This window comes from Ranitomeya imitator, chromosome 1 (assembly GCF_032444005.1).
Source record: "Ranitomeya imitator isolate aRanImi1 chromosome 1, aRanImi1.pri, whole genome shotgun sequence".
Taxonomy (NCBI): Eukaryota; Metazoa; Chordata; class Amphibia; order Anura; family Dendrobatidae; genus Ranitomeya; species Ranitomeya imitator.
The window spans coordinates 306,771,751-306,789,641 of NC_091282.1; the positions used below are offsets into that span (position 1 = coordinate 306,771,751).

The following is a 17,891-nucleotide window of genomic DNA, read 5'->3' on the forward strand; positions in this document are numbered from 1 at the left end:
TTGCCCCCTTTGCGTGGTTTTGCTTTAGGGTTTTTTGTAGACTGCAAAGTTCGCTTTACTGTCCTCGCTCTGTCCTAGAATATCGGGCCCCACTTTGCTGAATCTATTTCATCCCTACGTTTTGTCTTTTCATCTTACTCACAGTCATTATATGTGGGGGGCTGCCTTTTCCTTTGGGGAATTTCTCTGGGGCAAGTCAGGCCTATTTTTCTATCTTCAGGCTAGCTAGTTTCTTAGGCTGTGCCGAGTTGCCTAGGTAGTTGTTAGGCGCAATCCACAGCCGCTTTTAGTTGTGTTTAGGATAGGATCAGGTGTGCAGTCTACAGAGTTTCCACGTCTCAGAGCTCGTTCTTGTATTTTTGGGTATTTGTCAGATCACTGTGTGCGCTCTGATCGCTAAGCACACTGTTTCTGGATTGCCTTCATAACACCTGTCATTAGCAAACATAACATTTTTGCTCACTCTACGCTCTGTACTATGTCGGATTTGGTGGATTACGTCGGTCCTGCGTGGGAACTTTTTTGTAATAAAATAGTGAACGAGGTGTGAGAGGTAGCAGGGCCGTAGTCATGGCTGACATATTGCTCAATTGTGCCCTGGTCCCCATCACTTGAATACAATGTCCCCTTTTTAGCATACCTTCTGCAACGTCAGGGTCCCATCGGAGCTTCTGTAGTTCTGCTGCTGGTGTTGTTACGCATAAAGAGACAGAGACCAAGTTCAACTTAAAACAGACAACTTTACTGGTTCCTTTTCTCAGCACATCCAAATCCATTACAGCATTGACATAGGGTTCTACACAGCTGATATCCTTCTCTTTCCCTGTGCTCTCCCTCTTGTCCTTCGGCACGTTCCCGGCTCGTGACATCTGGTTTGGGACTGCAGCGTCCTCCCTGTCCAGCTTTACTACTCTAAGGGGTTCCCCTGCCTGTTTTGCGCCAGACATAAGGGCTTCTGCCCATGTAGCAAGCTTCCACATGATAGAACCATCTGTGTTACTGTGCTGCTGTAATCTCAAGTTCTCAAGCTCTGGACGGCTGCGCTCTTATCTTGTGAATGCTGTGGGGTCACTCTGCTGTCTCATGCTCTAAGCCCTACAGAACTGTCTGGGCTCCCTGGCGCTACTGCCTATAATCAGGAAATGCTCCTGGCTTACCCACAGTAGCCCCTCCTATGTGGACTATGTACTATGTCCTAGTTAACATACTGCACTTTCCTATTCACAATATACATAGCAGCATTTGGTAGTAAAACATATACAGTAAGAACATTTAACTGAGAGAAGGGTGGGGGTCTTTTCCATCTTTGTAACCCCTTACATAAACTTTGGCGTTGGTATTCAATTCCCGGATGGACCCATAGCCGCGGTCCACATCGGTGTGCACCAGCTACCCACTGGTGCACTGTCTAGCCATAGCGTGCCCTCCCAGTTGGCGCATCTCTGCCCACACCTCCTTCTCCCGCTGTTTCTTGCATAGGATGACCTTCTCAATCCAGGCAGCGTGCCCAGGGGATGGGAAGGGGCCCCCGGAATGCGGAAGAGGACGAGACGAGATGAGGATCGAGATGCTGCTGAGCACGGGCCTGCTCTCTGGGGTCGAGGATCACTCACCACTGCCTTCAGTTTCCTGGCAGTGACCGCCCCGCGTCCAATAGATCCCTCCGCTGATGCAGCTGCACACTCCTACTCCTTCACTTCCAGCGCGAGCTCCTCCAGAACAGTTGCTGCTTCCGGTTCCCGGCCTCCAACTCCCGACACTGATATTCCGGCTCCTGAGGATGATGTTCTAGCTCTGTCAGCCGTTGGCAGCTCTCCTCCACAGGTACAGGGAATTGGTTGGTCTGGAATTCGTCAGCGACTCCCCTCTGTCGTCCGGGTCTTCTCCTCTTCTATGCTGCCATGACAATGGATGTGAGAGTAGTCCATCGCTGCCGATGCCGTGTCTCGCAATGACACCGCGCAGCTGCACCCGGGGTTTTCTTCTGGGCACCACCCTTCCAAGGTGGGGTCGCTTCCAGCTGCTCCACCCATTTTTATGCAATCTGTTGTAAGGGGTGAGGCCTAATTTGGATTTTCGTTCCATTTCTGAGTCAAGACGCCCATGAAGGGTGGGATCAAAGTTGTTGTTCTCCATTTTGGTGCCATTTTCCACCATCTTTAAGGTCGCCATCTTTGTCATCACAGTGTCAGTCACATCCAGTACATTAGTCACATCAAGGTTATCAGTCACACTAAAATATCACTGATTTCCTAATTTTCCTTTGTCACATCCAGAATATCAATATCTTCATCTTTCATGGCATCCCCACGTTGCAAGGCTGCGTGATCCTGCTGCACTTCGCCAAGTGTGAGCGGTAGCAGGGCCGTAGTCGTGACTGACAGATTGTTTAATCGTGCCCTGGCCCCCCGTCACATGAATACAATGTCCCCTTTTTAGCATACCTTCTGCTCCACTTTCTGCACCATCAGGGTCCCATCGGGGCCGCTGAAGTTCTGCTCCTGGCGTTGTTATGCATAAAGAGACAGAGTCCAAGTTCAACTTAAAACACAACTTTACTGGTTCCTTTTCTCAGCATGTCCAAATCCATTACAGCATCGACATTGGGTTCTACACAGCTGATATCCTTCTCTTTCCCTCTGCTCTACGTCATGTCATTTGGCATGTTCCCGGCTCGTGCCGTCTGGTCCAAGACCGCAGCATCCTTTCTGTCTAGCTTTACTACTCTTAAGAGTTCCCCTGCCTGTTTCGCACCAGACATAAGGGCTTCTGCTCATGTAGCAAGATTCCACATGTTAGAGCCATCTGTGTTCCTGTGCTGCTGTAATTTCCAGTTGTCAAGCTCTTGATGGCTGGGCTCTTATCTTGTGAACGTTGCGGAGTCACTGTGCTGTCGCAGGCTCTAAGCCCTACAGGGCTGTCTGGGCTCCCTGGTCTAGTGCCTATGATCAGGAAATGCTCCTGGGTTACCCACAGTAGCCTCTCCTATGTGAACTATGTACACTAATGTACCCCCATCTAGTGTCCTAATTAACATACTGCACTTTCCTATTTACAATATGCATAACAGTATTTGGTAGTAAAACACACACAGTAAGAACATTTAACCGAGAGAAAGGTGGGGTGTTATGACCTGGTGGTTAGGAGCACACGGAATGACCTAATGGTTAAACTCACAGGACAAGCTCTGGGAAGTGGGAACTTTGCTGACCGCAATCCCTAATCCTATCACACACACTAGAAATAGCCGTGGGGCGTACCTAACAGGCCTAGACGCCTCGGACACAGCCTAAGAACTAGCTAGCCCTAGAGATAGAAAATAAAGCCTACCTTGCCTCAGAGAAATTTCCCCAAAGGAAAAGGCAGCCCCCCACAAATATTAACTGTGAGTAAAGATGAAAGTCACAAACACAGAAATGAAACAGGTTTTAGCAAAGGGGAGGCCAGACTAACTAAATAGACAGAGGATAGGAAAGGTATCTTTGCGGTCAGCACAAAACTACAAAAGACCACGCAGAGTGTGCAAAAAGACCCCCGCACCGACTCACGGTGCGGAGGCACCACCCTGCATCCCAGAGCTTCCAGCTAGCAAGACAAAATCATGAAAGCAAGCTGGACTAGAAAACCATGAACAGAAAATAACAAACGGGGACTTAGCTTCTTGCAGGAAGAGACAGGTCTCCAGAAAAATCCAAGAGCGACTGAACCAGCACAGGAACATTGACAGCTGGCCTGGAGTAACGATCTGAGTGGAGTTAAATAGAGCAGCCAACCAAAGGATAAACCACGTCACCTGTGTAAGGAACTTCAGAAGCAGCAGCTTCACTCACAGCCACCAGAGGGAGTCCATGGACAGAACTCGCCGAAGTACCATTCACGACCACAGGAGGGAGTTCGACAACAGAATTCACAACAGTACCCCCCCTTGAGGAGGGGTCACCGAACCCTCACCAGAGCCCCCAGGCCGATCAGGATGAGCCAAATGAAAGGCACGAACTAGATCAGCAGCATGAACATCAGAGGCAAAAACCCAGGAATTATCTTCCTGACCATAACCCTTCCACTTGACCAGGTACTGGAGTTTCCGTCTCGAAACACGAGAATCCAAAATCTTCTCCACCACATACTCCAACTCCCCCTCGACCAACACCGGGGCAGGAGGATCAACGGAGGGAACAATAGGCGCCACGTATCTCCGCAACAAACACCTATGGAACACATTATGGATGGCAAAAGAAGCTGGAAGGTCCAAACGAAATGACACAGGATTAAGAACTTCAGAAATCTTATATGGCCCAATGAAACAAGGCTTAAACTTAGGAGAGGAAACCTTCATAGGAACATGACGAGATGACAACCAAACCAAATCCCCAACACGAAGTCGGGGACCAACACAGCGCCGGTGGTTAGCGAAACGTTGAGCCTTCTCCTGGGACAATGTCAAATTGTCCACCACCTGAGTCCAAATCTGCTGCAATCTGTCCACCACCGTATCCACACCAGGACAGTCCGAAGGCTCAACCTGCCCTGAAGAGAAACAAGGATGGAAACCAGAATTACAGAAAAAAGGAGAAACTAAAGTAGCCGAGCTGGCCCGATTATTAAGGGCGAACTCAGCCAAAGGCAAGAAGGACACCCAGTCATCCTGATCAGCAGAAACAAAGCATCTCAGATATGTCTCCAAAGTCTGATCAGTTCGTTCGGTTTGGCCATTAGTCTGAGGATGGAAAGCCGAAGAAAAAGACAAATCAATGCCCATCTTAGCGCAAAAGGACCGCCAAAACCTCGAAACAAACTGGGAACCTCTGTCCGAGACGATGTTCTCTGGAATGCCATGCAAACGAACCACATGCTGGAAAAACAATGGCACCAAATCAGAGGAGGAAGGCAATTTAGACAAGGGTACCAAATGGACCATCTTAGAGAAGTGATCACAAACCACCCAAATGACCGACATTCTTTGAGAAACAGGGAGATCCGAAATAAAATCCATGGAAATATGCGTCCAGGGCCTCTTCGGGACCGGCAAGGGCAAAAGCAACCCACTGGCACGAGAACAGCAGGGCTTAGCCCGAGCACAAGTCCCACAGGACTGCACAAAAGAACGCACCTTCCGTGACAAAGAAGGCCACCAAAAGGATCTAGCCACCAAGTCTCTGGTACCAAAGATTCCAGGATGACCAGCCAACACCGAACAATGAACCTCAGAGATAACTCTACTAGTCCATCTATCAGGGACAAACAGTTTCTCCGCTGGACAATTGTCAGGTCTATCAGCCTGAAACTTCTGCAGCACGCGCCGCAAATCAGGGGAGATGGCAGACAAAATTATCCCCTCTTTAAGAATACCCGTCGGCTCCGGAACACCCGGAGAGTCAGGCACAAAACTCCTTGACAGGGCATCAGCCTTCACATTCTTAGATCCCGGAAGGTATGAAACCACAAAATCAAAACGGGAGAAAAAGAGCGACCATCGAGCCTGTCTAGGATTCAACCGTTTGGCAGACTCGATATAAGTCAAATTCTTGTGATCCGTCATGACCACCACGTGATGTTTAGCTCCTTCAAGGCAATGTCGCCACTCCTCGAATGCCCACTTCATGGCCAACAACTCTCGATTGCCAACATCATAATTGCGCTCAGCAGGCGAGAATTTTCTAGAAAAGAAGGCACATGGTTTCATCACCGAGCCATCAGAACTTCTTTGCGACAAAACAGCCCCTGCTCCAATCTCAGAAGCATCGACCTGAAACGGGAGCGAAACATCTGGCTGGCATAACACAGGGGCAGAAGAAAAACGACGCTTCAACTCCTGAAAAGCCTCTACAGCCGCAGAGGACCAATTGACCACATCAGCACCTTTCTTGGTCAAATCAGTCAACGGTTTAGCAATACTAGAAAAATTAGCGATGAAGCGACGGTAAAAATTAGCAAAGCCCAGGAACTTCTGCAGACTCTTCACAGATGTCGGCTGAGTCCAATCATAAATGGCCTGAACTTTAACAGGGTCCATCTCGATAGTAGAAGGGGAAAAAATGAAACCCAAAAATAAAACCTTCTGAACTCCAAAGAGACACTTTGACCCCTTCACAAACAAGGAATTTGCACGAAGGACCTGGAACACCATTTTGACCTGCTTCACATGAGACTCCCAATCATCCGAAAAGACCAAAATGTCATCCAAATATACAATCATGAATCTATCCAGGTACTCTCGAAAGATGTCATGCATAAAGGACTGAAACACAGATGGAGCATTAGAAAGCCCGAATGGCATAATCAGATACTCAAAATGGCCCTCGGGCGTATTAAATGCTGTTTTGCATTCATCGCCTTGTTTAATTCGCACAAGATTATACGCCCCTCGAAGATCTATCTTGGTGAACCAACTAGCCCCCTTAATCCGAGCAAACAAATCAGACAGCAGCGGCAAAGGATACTGAAATTTGACTGTGATCTTATTAAGAAGGCGGTAATCAATACAAGGTCTCAAAGAGCCATCCTTCTTGGCCACAAAAAAGAACCCTGCTCCCAATGGTGACGACGACGGGCGAATATGACCCTTCTCCAAGGATTCCTTTATATAACTCCGCATAGCGGCGTGCTCTGGCACAGATAAATTAAACAGACGGCCCTTAGGAAACTTACTACCAGGAATAAAATTAATAGCACAATCGCAATCCCTATGAGGAGGTAGGGCACCGGATTTGGGCTCTTCAAATACATCCCGGTAATCTGATAAAAACTCAGGGACTTCAGAAGGAGTGGAAGGCGAAATAGACAACAATGGAACATCACCATGTACCCCCTGACAACCCCAGCCGGACACAGACATAGATTTCCAATCTAACACTGGATTATGGACCTGTAGCCATGGCAACCCCAAAACGACCACATCATGCAGATTATGCAACACCAAAAAGCGAATATCCTCCTGATGTGCAGGAGCCATGCACATGGTCAATTGAGTCCAGTACTGAGGCTTATTCTTGGCCAAAGGCGTAGCATCAATTCCTCTCAATGGAATAGGATACTGCAAGGGCTCCAAGAAAAAAACCACAGCGCCTGGCAAACTCCAAGTCCATCAAATTCAGGGCAGCGCCTGAATCCACAAATGCCATAACAGAATAGGACGACAGAGAGCAAATCAGAGTAACGGACAAAAGAAATTTAGACTGTACAGTACCAATGGTGGCAGACCTAGCGAACCGCTTAATGCGCTTAGGACAATCGGAGATAGCATGAGTGGATTCACCACAGTAAAAACACAGCCCATTCCGACATCTGTGTTCTTGCCGCTCAGCTCTGGTCAAAGTCCTATCACACTGCATAGGCTCAGGCCTATGCTCAGAGAATACCGCCAGATGGTGCACAGCTTTGCGCTCACGCAAGCGCCGATCGATCTGAATGGCCAAGGACATAGACTCATTCAGACCAGCAGGCGTGGGAAATCCCATGACATCCTTAAGGGCTTCAGAAAGACCCTTTCTGAAAATTGCCGCCAGGGCACACTCATTCCACTGAGTAAGCACAGACCACTTTCTAAACTTCTGACAGTACACCTCCGCTTCATCCTGACCCGACACAAAGCCAGCAAGATTTTCTCTGCCTGATCCACTGAATTTGGTTCATCATAAAGCAATCCAAGTACCAGAAAAAACGCATCAACATCACGCAATGCAGGATCTCCTGGCGCAAGGGAAAATGCCCAGTCTTGAGGGTCACCACGCAGCAAGGAAATAATGATTTTTACTTGTTGAACGGGGTCACCAGAGGAGCGGGGTTTCAAAGCTAGAAACAGTTTACAATTATTTTTGAAATTCAGAAACTTAGCTCTATCTCCAGAAAATAAATCAGGAATAGGAATTCTAGGCTCTAACATAGGATTCCGAACCACAAAATCTTGAATGTTTTGTACCCTTGCAGTGAGATGATCCACACAAGAGGACAGACCTTGAATGTCCATCACTACACCTGTGTCCTGAACCACCCAAAGGTCTAGGGGATAAGAAAGACAAAACACAGTGCAAAGAAAAAAAAAATGGTCTCAGAGCTTCTCTTATCCCTCTATTGAGATGCATTAATACTTTGGGCCAGCTGTACTGTTATGACCTGGTGGTTAGGAGCACCCGGAATGACCTGATGGTTAAACTCACAGGACAAGCTCTGGGAAGTGGGAACTTTGCTGACCGCAATCCCTAATCCTATCACACACACTAGAAATAGCCGTGGGGCGTACCTAACAGGCCTAGACGCCTCAGACACAGATTTAGAACTAGCTAGCCCTAGAGATAGAAAATAAAGCCTACCTTGCCTCAGAGAAATTTCCCCAAAGGAAAAGGCAGCCCCCCACAAATATTAACTGTGAGTAAAGATGAAAGTCACAAACACAGAAATGAAACAGGTTTTAGCAAAGGGGAGGCCAGACTAACTAAATAGACAGAGGATAGGAAAGGTATCTTTGCGGTCAGCACAAAACTACAAAAGACCACGCAGAGTGTGCAAAAAGACCCCCGCACCGACTCACGGTGCGGAGGCGCCACCCTGCATCCCAGAGCTTCCAGCTAGCAAGACAAAATCATGAAAGCAAGCTGGACTAGAAAACCATGAACAGAAAATAACAAACGGGGACTTAGCTTCTTGCAGGAAGAGACAGGTCTCCAGAAAAATCCAAGAGCGACTGAACCAGCACAGGAACATTGACAGCTGGCCTGGAGTAACGATCTGAGTGGAGTTAAATAGAGCAGCCAACCAAAGGATAAACCACGTCACCTGTGTAAGGAACTTCAGAAGCAGCAGCTTCACTCACAGCCACCAGAGGGAGTCCATGGACAGAACTCGCCGAAGTACCATTCACGACCACAGGAGGGAGTTCGACAACAGAATTCACAACAGTGGGGGTCTTTTCAGTCTTTGTAACCCCTTACAGAAGGACAGTGTCTTGTTTTATTTCTCCCTGTTTATGTTTTTCAGGTTTCCATTTGTTGACTACGTCGGCCCTGCATGGGAATGTTATTTTTAAAATAAAATGATGAACCAGAGAAAATGTAGGGGAGGGTTTAATTAAATAAAGATTCTGTATGTGTGTTTTTTCTATTTTTTTTACTGGGTTAGTAATGGGGGGTGTCTGATAGACACTTCTCAATTGCTAACAACAGGACCTGATGTCAGCTGTGTTTGTGGATAGTATAGAGCTGACATCAAACCCATGCACCATTACACTGATTGCCACCGTACCAGGGCAATCGGGAAAAGCCAAACTGAACACCAGAATTGGCGCATCTAATGTGATGTTCCACTTCTGAGACAGCTGTATGCTGATATTTTTAGGGTGGGAAGGGCCCAATAACCATGGACCTTCCTAGTCTGATAGTATCAGCCCTCAGCGGTATGCTTTACCTTTGATGGATACGAAAAATGTGGGATAATCCACATTGTTTTTTTCATTTATGTAATCATAAAAAGATATGCATACATATTAGTCCATAAACACACTAAGGTCACACTCCAATATCACAGTACTTTAAACAAACCCTTCATAATAATGGAAGGAAAAGGAATGTATAAGATAATCAATATTTTTATTTATATTTCAAAAATCATACAATAATTCAACAAGAATAAAAGGATGCCTCATGTCATAGAACAGGCCTAATTCCACTACCCACTAATAGTTTATTGTAAAAAAAAGCCCAAATCTAAATGGTTCCATAACTTGCTGGATTTACTGGGTCATTTAACTGTATATTTATAACACCACCTATGTATACCTTATTGACAATATATGGATAATATAGATCCTTAATAAAGTGCCCTAGTGCAAAAGATAGGTATACCTAAGGAGGGAAATAGACAGATGTAAACAATGACCACTAGAAAAAATCCTAGAAAGTGCCTCAGTGCATGTAAACAATATTGCAGATTCAAGTAAGCATGAAAACCAAATGAAAGAAGGTGCATATGAGTTTTCTTTATCGTAGTGGGTAGCCGAAATTGCCCTGTCTCCCACCCCAACACGCGTTTCAACGTTTTCTTCTTCCGGGGGTTGCAATTTTATTATATGTCGGGGGATTGTTCAATTATATCTGTCTGTCTATCTGTCTGTCTATATCTATTATGTATCTATTGGGATGCAGTGACCCCTGTTACAGCTAGGGGGCGCTGCATTTTCTCCTCAGAGTGAAGGCGTATTGAGGCCAAGGGAATGCATGGCAGTCGCAGGCATAACTGTGATGATCAGACAACGTCATGTAAATGGCCGGTATGTTTCGCAGAGGAAAATGCTCTGTGCTGTAAGCCGATAATGTTGTTCTGGGACCTGTAGTCCCATAAGTATTGTTGTGTAGCTTTAAAGGGAGGCTTACAAGGTTAATCGGAGAGCTGGGCGGGTCTGACTAACCACACACACCTCCCACCTATGGGAGTGGTCACTAGTATATAATGTGACCATGGTGTGGTCACATGTTAGAGAATGTATGGACCTGATTGGTCCGTGTGTAAGGTTCTGGAAGGCCTGTGTGTTGGACGGTCCCAGGTGGGGATGGACGTCATGAAGAGCACATGGTGAAGCCTTGGATCTGGTGGCCTGTGAGCTGGTCGGTTCCAAGTGGGGACGGACATCCTGAACAGCACACAGAGAGACCGTATGTGCAGAGTCTGTGATGGCACTGCATTGGGGAAGCTATCGTCTGTCTGAGGATCTGGACTGTCGGGAGTGAACTGGTCACAGGTGCGGTGATCCCAGTTTGGCAGCTTGCCCAGGAGAGAGCACCAACAGGAGGTTATCGTGTGGAGCAGGAGCTCCAGGAAGGTAACACAGAGTTGGGGAACTGTGTGCACTGACAAGGGTCAGTTAATAAACTGTGTGGTCTCCCACGGTAAATGGACGAAGTGAGGTCTGGTGTGTATAGAGACTACAACTCAATGTGAAGTGCTATGGACTATGTGGAAGGTCTGTGATGTGTAACATGGCCTATAGTGGTTTATGCTGAGTGTATAATAAACCACATGGACTGTTTAACTAAGAAAACGTGACTATGTGCCTTCATCCCGTTGTAAAGCGAGTATTCCCCAACCCGTTAGTGATCGCTGCAGTACACTATATAGCATTCATTGCTGTCCAAATACATTAGAATAACGCAAGTGAAAAAGTGCATGCGAAAACGTATCGAAATGTAACTTTTGTCATTGCATTTTTCCCTGCCTAGAGATGCAGAAATGGTGCAGAAATTTCCAGCTTTTACTTCCACTTGAGATCAAATAAGGCAGGGATCCTCAGGCCCCTCAGGGAATCTGTATCTGTGCACATCTTTTTTGAGTGAGCTATGAGATGGGTGAAGTGTAAAAAGTTTAGAAGCTGTGTGGACTTGGTATACAATCGGAATTCTGCCTCTTGTTTTAGATGTGATAACATAGATTGCTACAATGATCTGCATTTACCATCAATATAAACTGTTCTGGTAATCCAAACTAGTAAAGCATTAAAAAGTACTGTACAACCAAGCCATTATTATTACCGCACATCGAGGATATAGCAACGATGCTCCCTTGGGATTCCAGAAGTGCCTTCAGAGCTGTGGACGTTAGTTCGACAAAACTGAGAAAATTTATTTTGCTGGAACTCAGCATAGGCTCCACGTCACCTTTAAAATATTCAAAACTTACAGGTCCTCCCGCATGATTTAGCACCAGATAATCAAGTCCACCTAAATAAAAGAATAAACTCTAGGTGAACCAATCTATAAAACATCATTATGGCTGTAACAAAGTGGCTGTGTCATCATATCCTAGGTCACAATGTGCCAGGCTTTTTGGATTCAGAAATGTGAAAGCACCTCTATAGCTGGAAAAATTGGAAGAATTTATTATCATTTTTTTCTTATGCTCTGCTTATTAGTGCTTTACATTATCATCGCTGTCCCCAATGGGGCTCATAATCTATATTCAGAATCAGTATGTCTTTGGAATGTGGGAGGAAACTGGAGTACACGGAGGAAACCCATGCAAACACAGGGAGAACATACAGACTCATTGCAGATGTCCTTGGTGGGATTTGAACCCTAGACCCCAGTGCTGCAAGGCGTACTAACCACTGAGCCACCAAGAATGGAACTGGTAGGGGGTAATGGAAAATCCTTGCACAAACAATGCTTAGGTTTGTGCCTAGATTATACCCGAGTCACTTCAAAGTTAAACAAAGGGTTGTTCACTACTAAGACAACCCCTTCCTAACTACTATATTTCCCAGTGCAAAATAAAAATAACATATACTCCCCTCCCACACCGGTGTAATTGAAGTGATATCAATGCCGGGTCTCCCATGGCTATTGTGATGCTGTTTTGCCATGGGGAAGATGGAAGAAAAGGCACATCCAAGGTAAATGAAAGTTTAATTCTTTAATCTATATCCATTAAAATTATAAACAAGGGATTTAAAACCAACGCGTTTCTGGAGAGTCACTTGCCCTTAATTATGGCATAAAACTTGAATTACAATGGTCTTAATTAAAGCACAAAAAACAATCACATACGTAATTGCAATTAACAGGGAGACCACTTGACTGGGGATACACCTGAACACTAATGGAGAACTTAAATCAGTATGTAAATTCCAAGAAAAAAAAAATCTCAAAAACATAAATACATTATATTTAACAATTGATGGGAGTAAACTGTAAATCACAAAATATAAGCAATCACACTTTATGTTGAATAAAAAAATAATAATAATTTAAAAAAATAAATAATTTTTGAAATTCATGCCCATAGGGTATTTGGTCTCAAGCCTGAGTATCCAATAGCCAGAACTTCAATCGTTTTCAAACTATGCAAGTGTGCCCGCAATTTGACGGTCAAAAGACATTTTTTTAAAGGACAATGCCATTTTGGAATCTGAGTCTACCAGCTTGTCTACCCACACTATTGAATTTTCTGATTTATTTTTCAATGAGCAAAGCACATTAATGTCCTGCCAGCAGTAGCAAGCAGAAAGCCATGGTGTGGATGGCATTTATGACAGTGACATTGTCTTTAAAATTAAGAACTGCACTTATTATCTTCTGGAATCCAGAACACCTGATTTGGATAGTTTACAGGCAATTGTAGAAAAAGATTAAAAGAATTTGTACGATCAAGCATCCAAATTAAATTCTATGCATAATAGCATCATTTCCAGCTATCTGCACAAAGTTCCACACTATGCCAGAGGAGTATGATGTATTTTGGGGTTGTATCTTTTTGTGCCCCTATTTGTCATTTTGTAAACTGCAATATTTTGGAGTTGAAGCATGTGTGTGGTAACATCTATGCATTTATATTATGCTGACTGTTATTTTGCATATTTGCTGGAATATTTATCAGGGTCATTGTGTGTCAGCACTGGTCTAATCCTTTTCATATTGGGGGATTGTTATTGCAGCTATGATATATCTTTTAGTATTCTAATATATTTGTTTTGAGTGACTTAAGTTGATTGTAATCGCTCCTTTGTATACATTCACACCTTTTTTTTTGGCCTGTGTTATCATACACTGACACCACTTCATCTTTATATCATACAATGATTACAGGCCATCTGGCCCTCTGTTTCTGACTATCAGCCTTATAGGGTCTTTATAGGAGTTCAGGTACAGCCGGGGGTGCCAATCTCGCTTTTTCTTAGGGTGCCAACCTCCGCATCTAGGTAGGTGCTCAGATAGAAGTGGTATCCAGGGAGAGGTCACTCATTTCTTCACATTGGTTTAGTGAGTTTGTTATGACATAGTTGCACTAATATTATCACCTTGTAGTTAACCATTTAGGTGCTGGCAGTTCTGCTTGTTGAGATTTTTTGACTGGGCATACTTCTATCATGTTAGATGGGTCTTTTTCCTAACATTTTTTCTAGTCTTCTCCGGTATATCATTATTTACATTGACTAGTCAGGTAGAGAGCTTCTATTTTTTGGTCTGCTCTCTTGTATTTTTACAAGCCTGGTTTTTCCTAGGCAATTTAATTATAAGGAACAAATCCCGCTGTTGGGATTCTTTTATTATGTTCACTTAATAAAGGTTATATTTTAATAGGGTAGTTTTTCTTTAGTAAGCCGTTAATTATTTACCCTTGCATACACCGAGTTGTAAGAAGATTTCTAACTGAACATCACAGCCAGAGGACGCGGAACACAGAGCCCGGTGGTGGAACGGGAACAGGTGAATATCACATGGCTCATCCTATCCTGGCGCGGTCTCTCTGCAAGTCCCTGCTTGTCCGATGGTCTCTGGCGCGTGCCGGCAGCATGTTCCTGTGTTCAGCGGTCACATGGTACCGCTCATTAAAGTAATGAATTCGCGCGCTACGCCTATGAGAGTGGAGTTGCGTCCATATTCAGATTGGATAGTCCAGCTGTCAATCAACACAATGACAGCTCAGCACGTCCCTGTACCAGACTGGATGGCCAAGCTGTCAATCAAAGTACTGTTGGCCCCGGAGACCATTAAAGAAGCAGGGAAGTGCAGAGACCGCGGCGGGAGCAGGTGAGTATGATGTGACAACCACCACTCCTGCCGCTCCCCTTCTCCCGTCGACCCCCTGGGACAATGACTCGAGTATAAGCTGAGAGGGGCACTTTCAGCCTAAAAAAATGGGCTGAAAATCTCAGCTTATACTCAAGTATATACGGTAGTTATGTCTTTTGATTGACATAGGGCATATACTGTTATTGTGAACAGTTAAGCAAGTTGAAGATGAAATGATCTCTAAAATGATCAAAGATATGTATAGAGAAAAAATGGCACAGAATTTCAGGAAAAGAACATCTCTCCAACCGTTAAGCATGGAGGTGGATCAATCATGCTTTGGGGTTGTGTTGCAGCCAATGGTACGGGGAACATTTCATGGGTAGAAGGAAGAATGGATTCAATGAAATTTCAACAAATTCTTGATGCAAACATAACATCATCTGTAAAAAAAAACCGAAGTTGAAAAAAGGATGGCTTCTATAATTGGATAATGTGTCATGGTTCCACCCCTCAGAGTGTCTGGGATGCAGTTACTGACAGCTCGGCCGTCCAATTTGGTATAGGGGTGTGTTGAAGCTGTCAGTACTTTGATTGACAGCTTGGCCATCCAATCTGGTACAGGGGCGTGCTAGCAGTCATTGTGTTGATTGACCCCCCAACGAACCTATCCATTACAGTAAATGGCTGCCCACCCTCCCCAGTCCCACAAGCTCGCTGTCTCGGGGTAATCCTTGACACTGATCTCTCCTTCAAACCGCATATCCAAGCCCTTTCCACTCCCTGCCGCCTTCAACTCAAAAATATTTCACGTATCCGTACATTCCTAAACCAAGAATCTGCAAAAACCCTAGTCCATGCCCTCATCATCTCCTGCCTCGACTACTGTAACCTCCTGCTCTGAGGCCTCGCCTCTAATACTCACGCACCCCTCCAATCTATTCTAAACTCTGCTGCCCGACTAATCCACCTGTCCCCCGCCTATTCCCCGGCCTTTCCCCTCTGTCAATTCCTTCACTGGCTCCCCATTACCCAGAGACTCCAGTACAAAAGCCTAACCATGACATACAAAGCCATCCACAACCTGTCTCCTCCATACATATGTGACCTCGTCTCCCGCTACTTTCCTGCACGCAACCTCCGATCCTCACAAGATCTCCTTCTCTACTCCCCCCTTATCTCCTCTTCCCACAATCGCAGACAAGATTTCTCTCACGCATCACCCCTACTCTGGAACTCTCTACCACAACATATCAGACTCTCACCTAACATCGAAACCTTCAAAAAGAATCTGAAGACCTACCTCTTCCGGCGAGCCTACAACCTGCAGTAACCACCGATCGACCAAACCGCTGCACGACCAGCTCTATCCTCACCTACTGTATCCTCACCCATCCCTTGTAGATTGTGAGCCTTCGTGGGCAGGGTCCTCTCTCCTCCTGTACCAGTTGTGACTTGTATTGTTCAAGATTATTGTACCTGTTTTTGTTATGTATATCCCTCCTCACATGTAAAGCGCCATGGAATAAATGGCGCTATAATAATAAATAATAATAATAATAATAATTGACAGCTGGCCTATCCAATCTGAGACTGTGAGGTGTTGACTGTCTCAAAGTGTTCATTATTCCAGGTGATTGCCATGTTACTTAACTGAGCTGTCTCCCAGACCTCTGCCAGACATACATTCAGCTTGTGAGATTTGTTCTCCTGTGGCTTGAGTTCTGTATGCTTGATCTGTTGTTGCCTGACCTTGGACTTTGTTCTGACCATTCGTCTGTTTAACCCCTTCATCTCTGATCTGTTATCATCCCGAAACTCTGAAAGGGACATTACCTGACCACGTTTTTTTCTCTTCCTTTTGTTTATGACATACTCTCCTGGCTTCCGACTTTGGACTCCTCGATCATTCTGACTCACTGCTTTGCCATGAGCAGTGACTTGCGTCACATAATGATCCTAAACACGAGTCAAAATCCATAATAGACTACCTCAAAAGACACAAGCTGAAGGTTTTACAATGGCCCTCACTATCTCCTGATCTGACCATCATTGAAAATCTGTGGGTAGATCTCAAAATAGCAGTGCATGCAAGACGACCCAGGAATCTCACAGAACTGGAAGAATTTTCCAAAGAAGAATGGATGAAAATCCCTCAAAGGAGAATTGAAAGACTCTTGTCTAGCTACAAGAACAGTTTACAATCTGTGATACTTGCAAAATGGGGTACTACTGGGTACTAACCATGCTGGGTGCGCAAACTTTTGCATCGGCCCATTTTCCTTTTTGTAGTTTATAAAAGGTAAAAGTTGAAAAATATACATGCAATATATATATATATATATATATATATATATATATATATATATATATATATATATATACATATATATATACACATATATATACATATACACACACACACACAGTGGGGCAAAAAAGTAGTCAGTCAGCAATAGTGCAAGTTCCACCACTTAAAAAGATGAGAGGCGTCTGTAATTTACATCATAGGTAGACCTCAACTATGGGAGACAAACTGAGAAAAAAAAATCCAGAAAATCACATTGTCTGTTTTTTTAACATTTTATTTGCATATTATGGTGGAAAATACGTATTTGGTCAGAAACAAACAATCAAGATTTCTGGCTCTCACAGGCCTGTAACTTCTTCTTTAAGAGTCTCCTCTTTCCTCCACTCATTACCTGTAGTAATGGCACCTGTTTAAACTTGTTATCAGTATAAAAAGACACCTGTGCACACCCTCAAACAGTCTGACTCCAAACTCCACTATGGTGAAGACCAAAGAGCTGTCAAAGGACACCACAAACAAAATTGTAGCCCTGCACCAGGCTGGGAAGACTGAATCTGCAATAGTCAACCAGCTTGGAGTGAAGAAATCAACAGTGGGAGCAATAATTAGAAAATGGAAGACATACAAGACCACTGATAATCTCCCTCGATCTGGGGCTCCACGCAAAATCCCACCCCGTGGGGTCAGAATTATCACAAGAACGGTGAGCAAAAATCCCAGAACCACACGGGGGGACCTAGTGAATGAACTGCAGAGAGCTGGGACCAATGTAACAAGGCCTACCATAAGTAACACACTACGCCACCATGGACTCAGATCCTGCAGTGCCAGACGTGTCCCACTGCTTAAGCCAGTACATGTCCGGGTCCGTCTGAAGTTTGCTAGAGAGCATTTGGATGATCCAGAGGAGTTTTGGGAGAATGTCCTATGGTCTGATGAAACCAAACTGGAACTGTTTGGTAGAAACACAACTTGTCGTGTTTGGAGGAAAAAGAATACTGAGTTGCATCCATCAAACACCATACCTACTGTAAAGCATGGTGGTGGAAACATCATGCTTTGGGGCTGTTTCTCTGCAAAGGGGC

The 17,891-nt window shown here is 44.8% G+C and overlaps 1 protein-coding gene across 1 annotated transcript in view; it reads right to left on the reverse strand.

Moving 5' to 3' along the window:
• Nucleotides 1-17,891, reverse strand: part of LOC138670654 (hydroxysteroid 11-beta-dehydrogenase 1-like protein A) — a 59,072-nt gene that overhangs the window by 8,202 nt on the left and 32,979 nt on the right. The window contains exon 4 of the mRNA XM_069758202.1: nucleotides 11,517-11,705. Within this exon, the coding sequence (XP_069614303.1) occupies nucleotides 11,517-11,705 (189 nt within the window). The remainder of the gene's footprint in view (nucleotides 1-11,516; nucleotides 11,706-17,891) is intronic.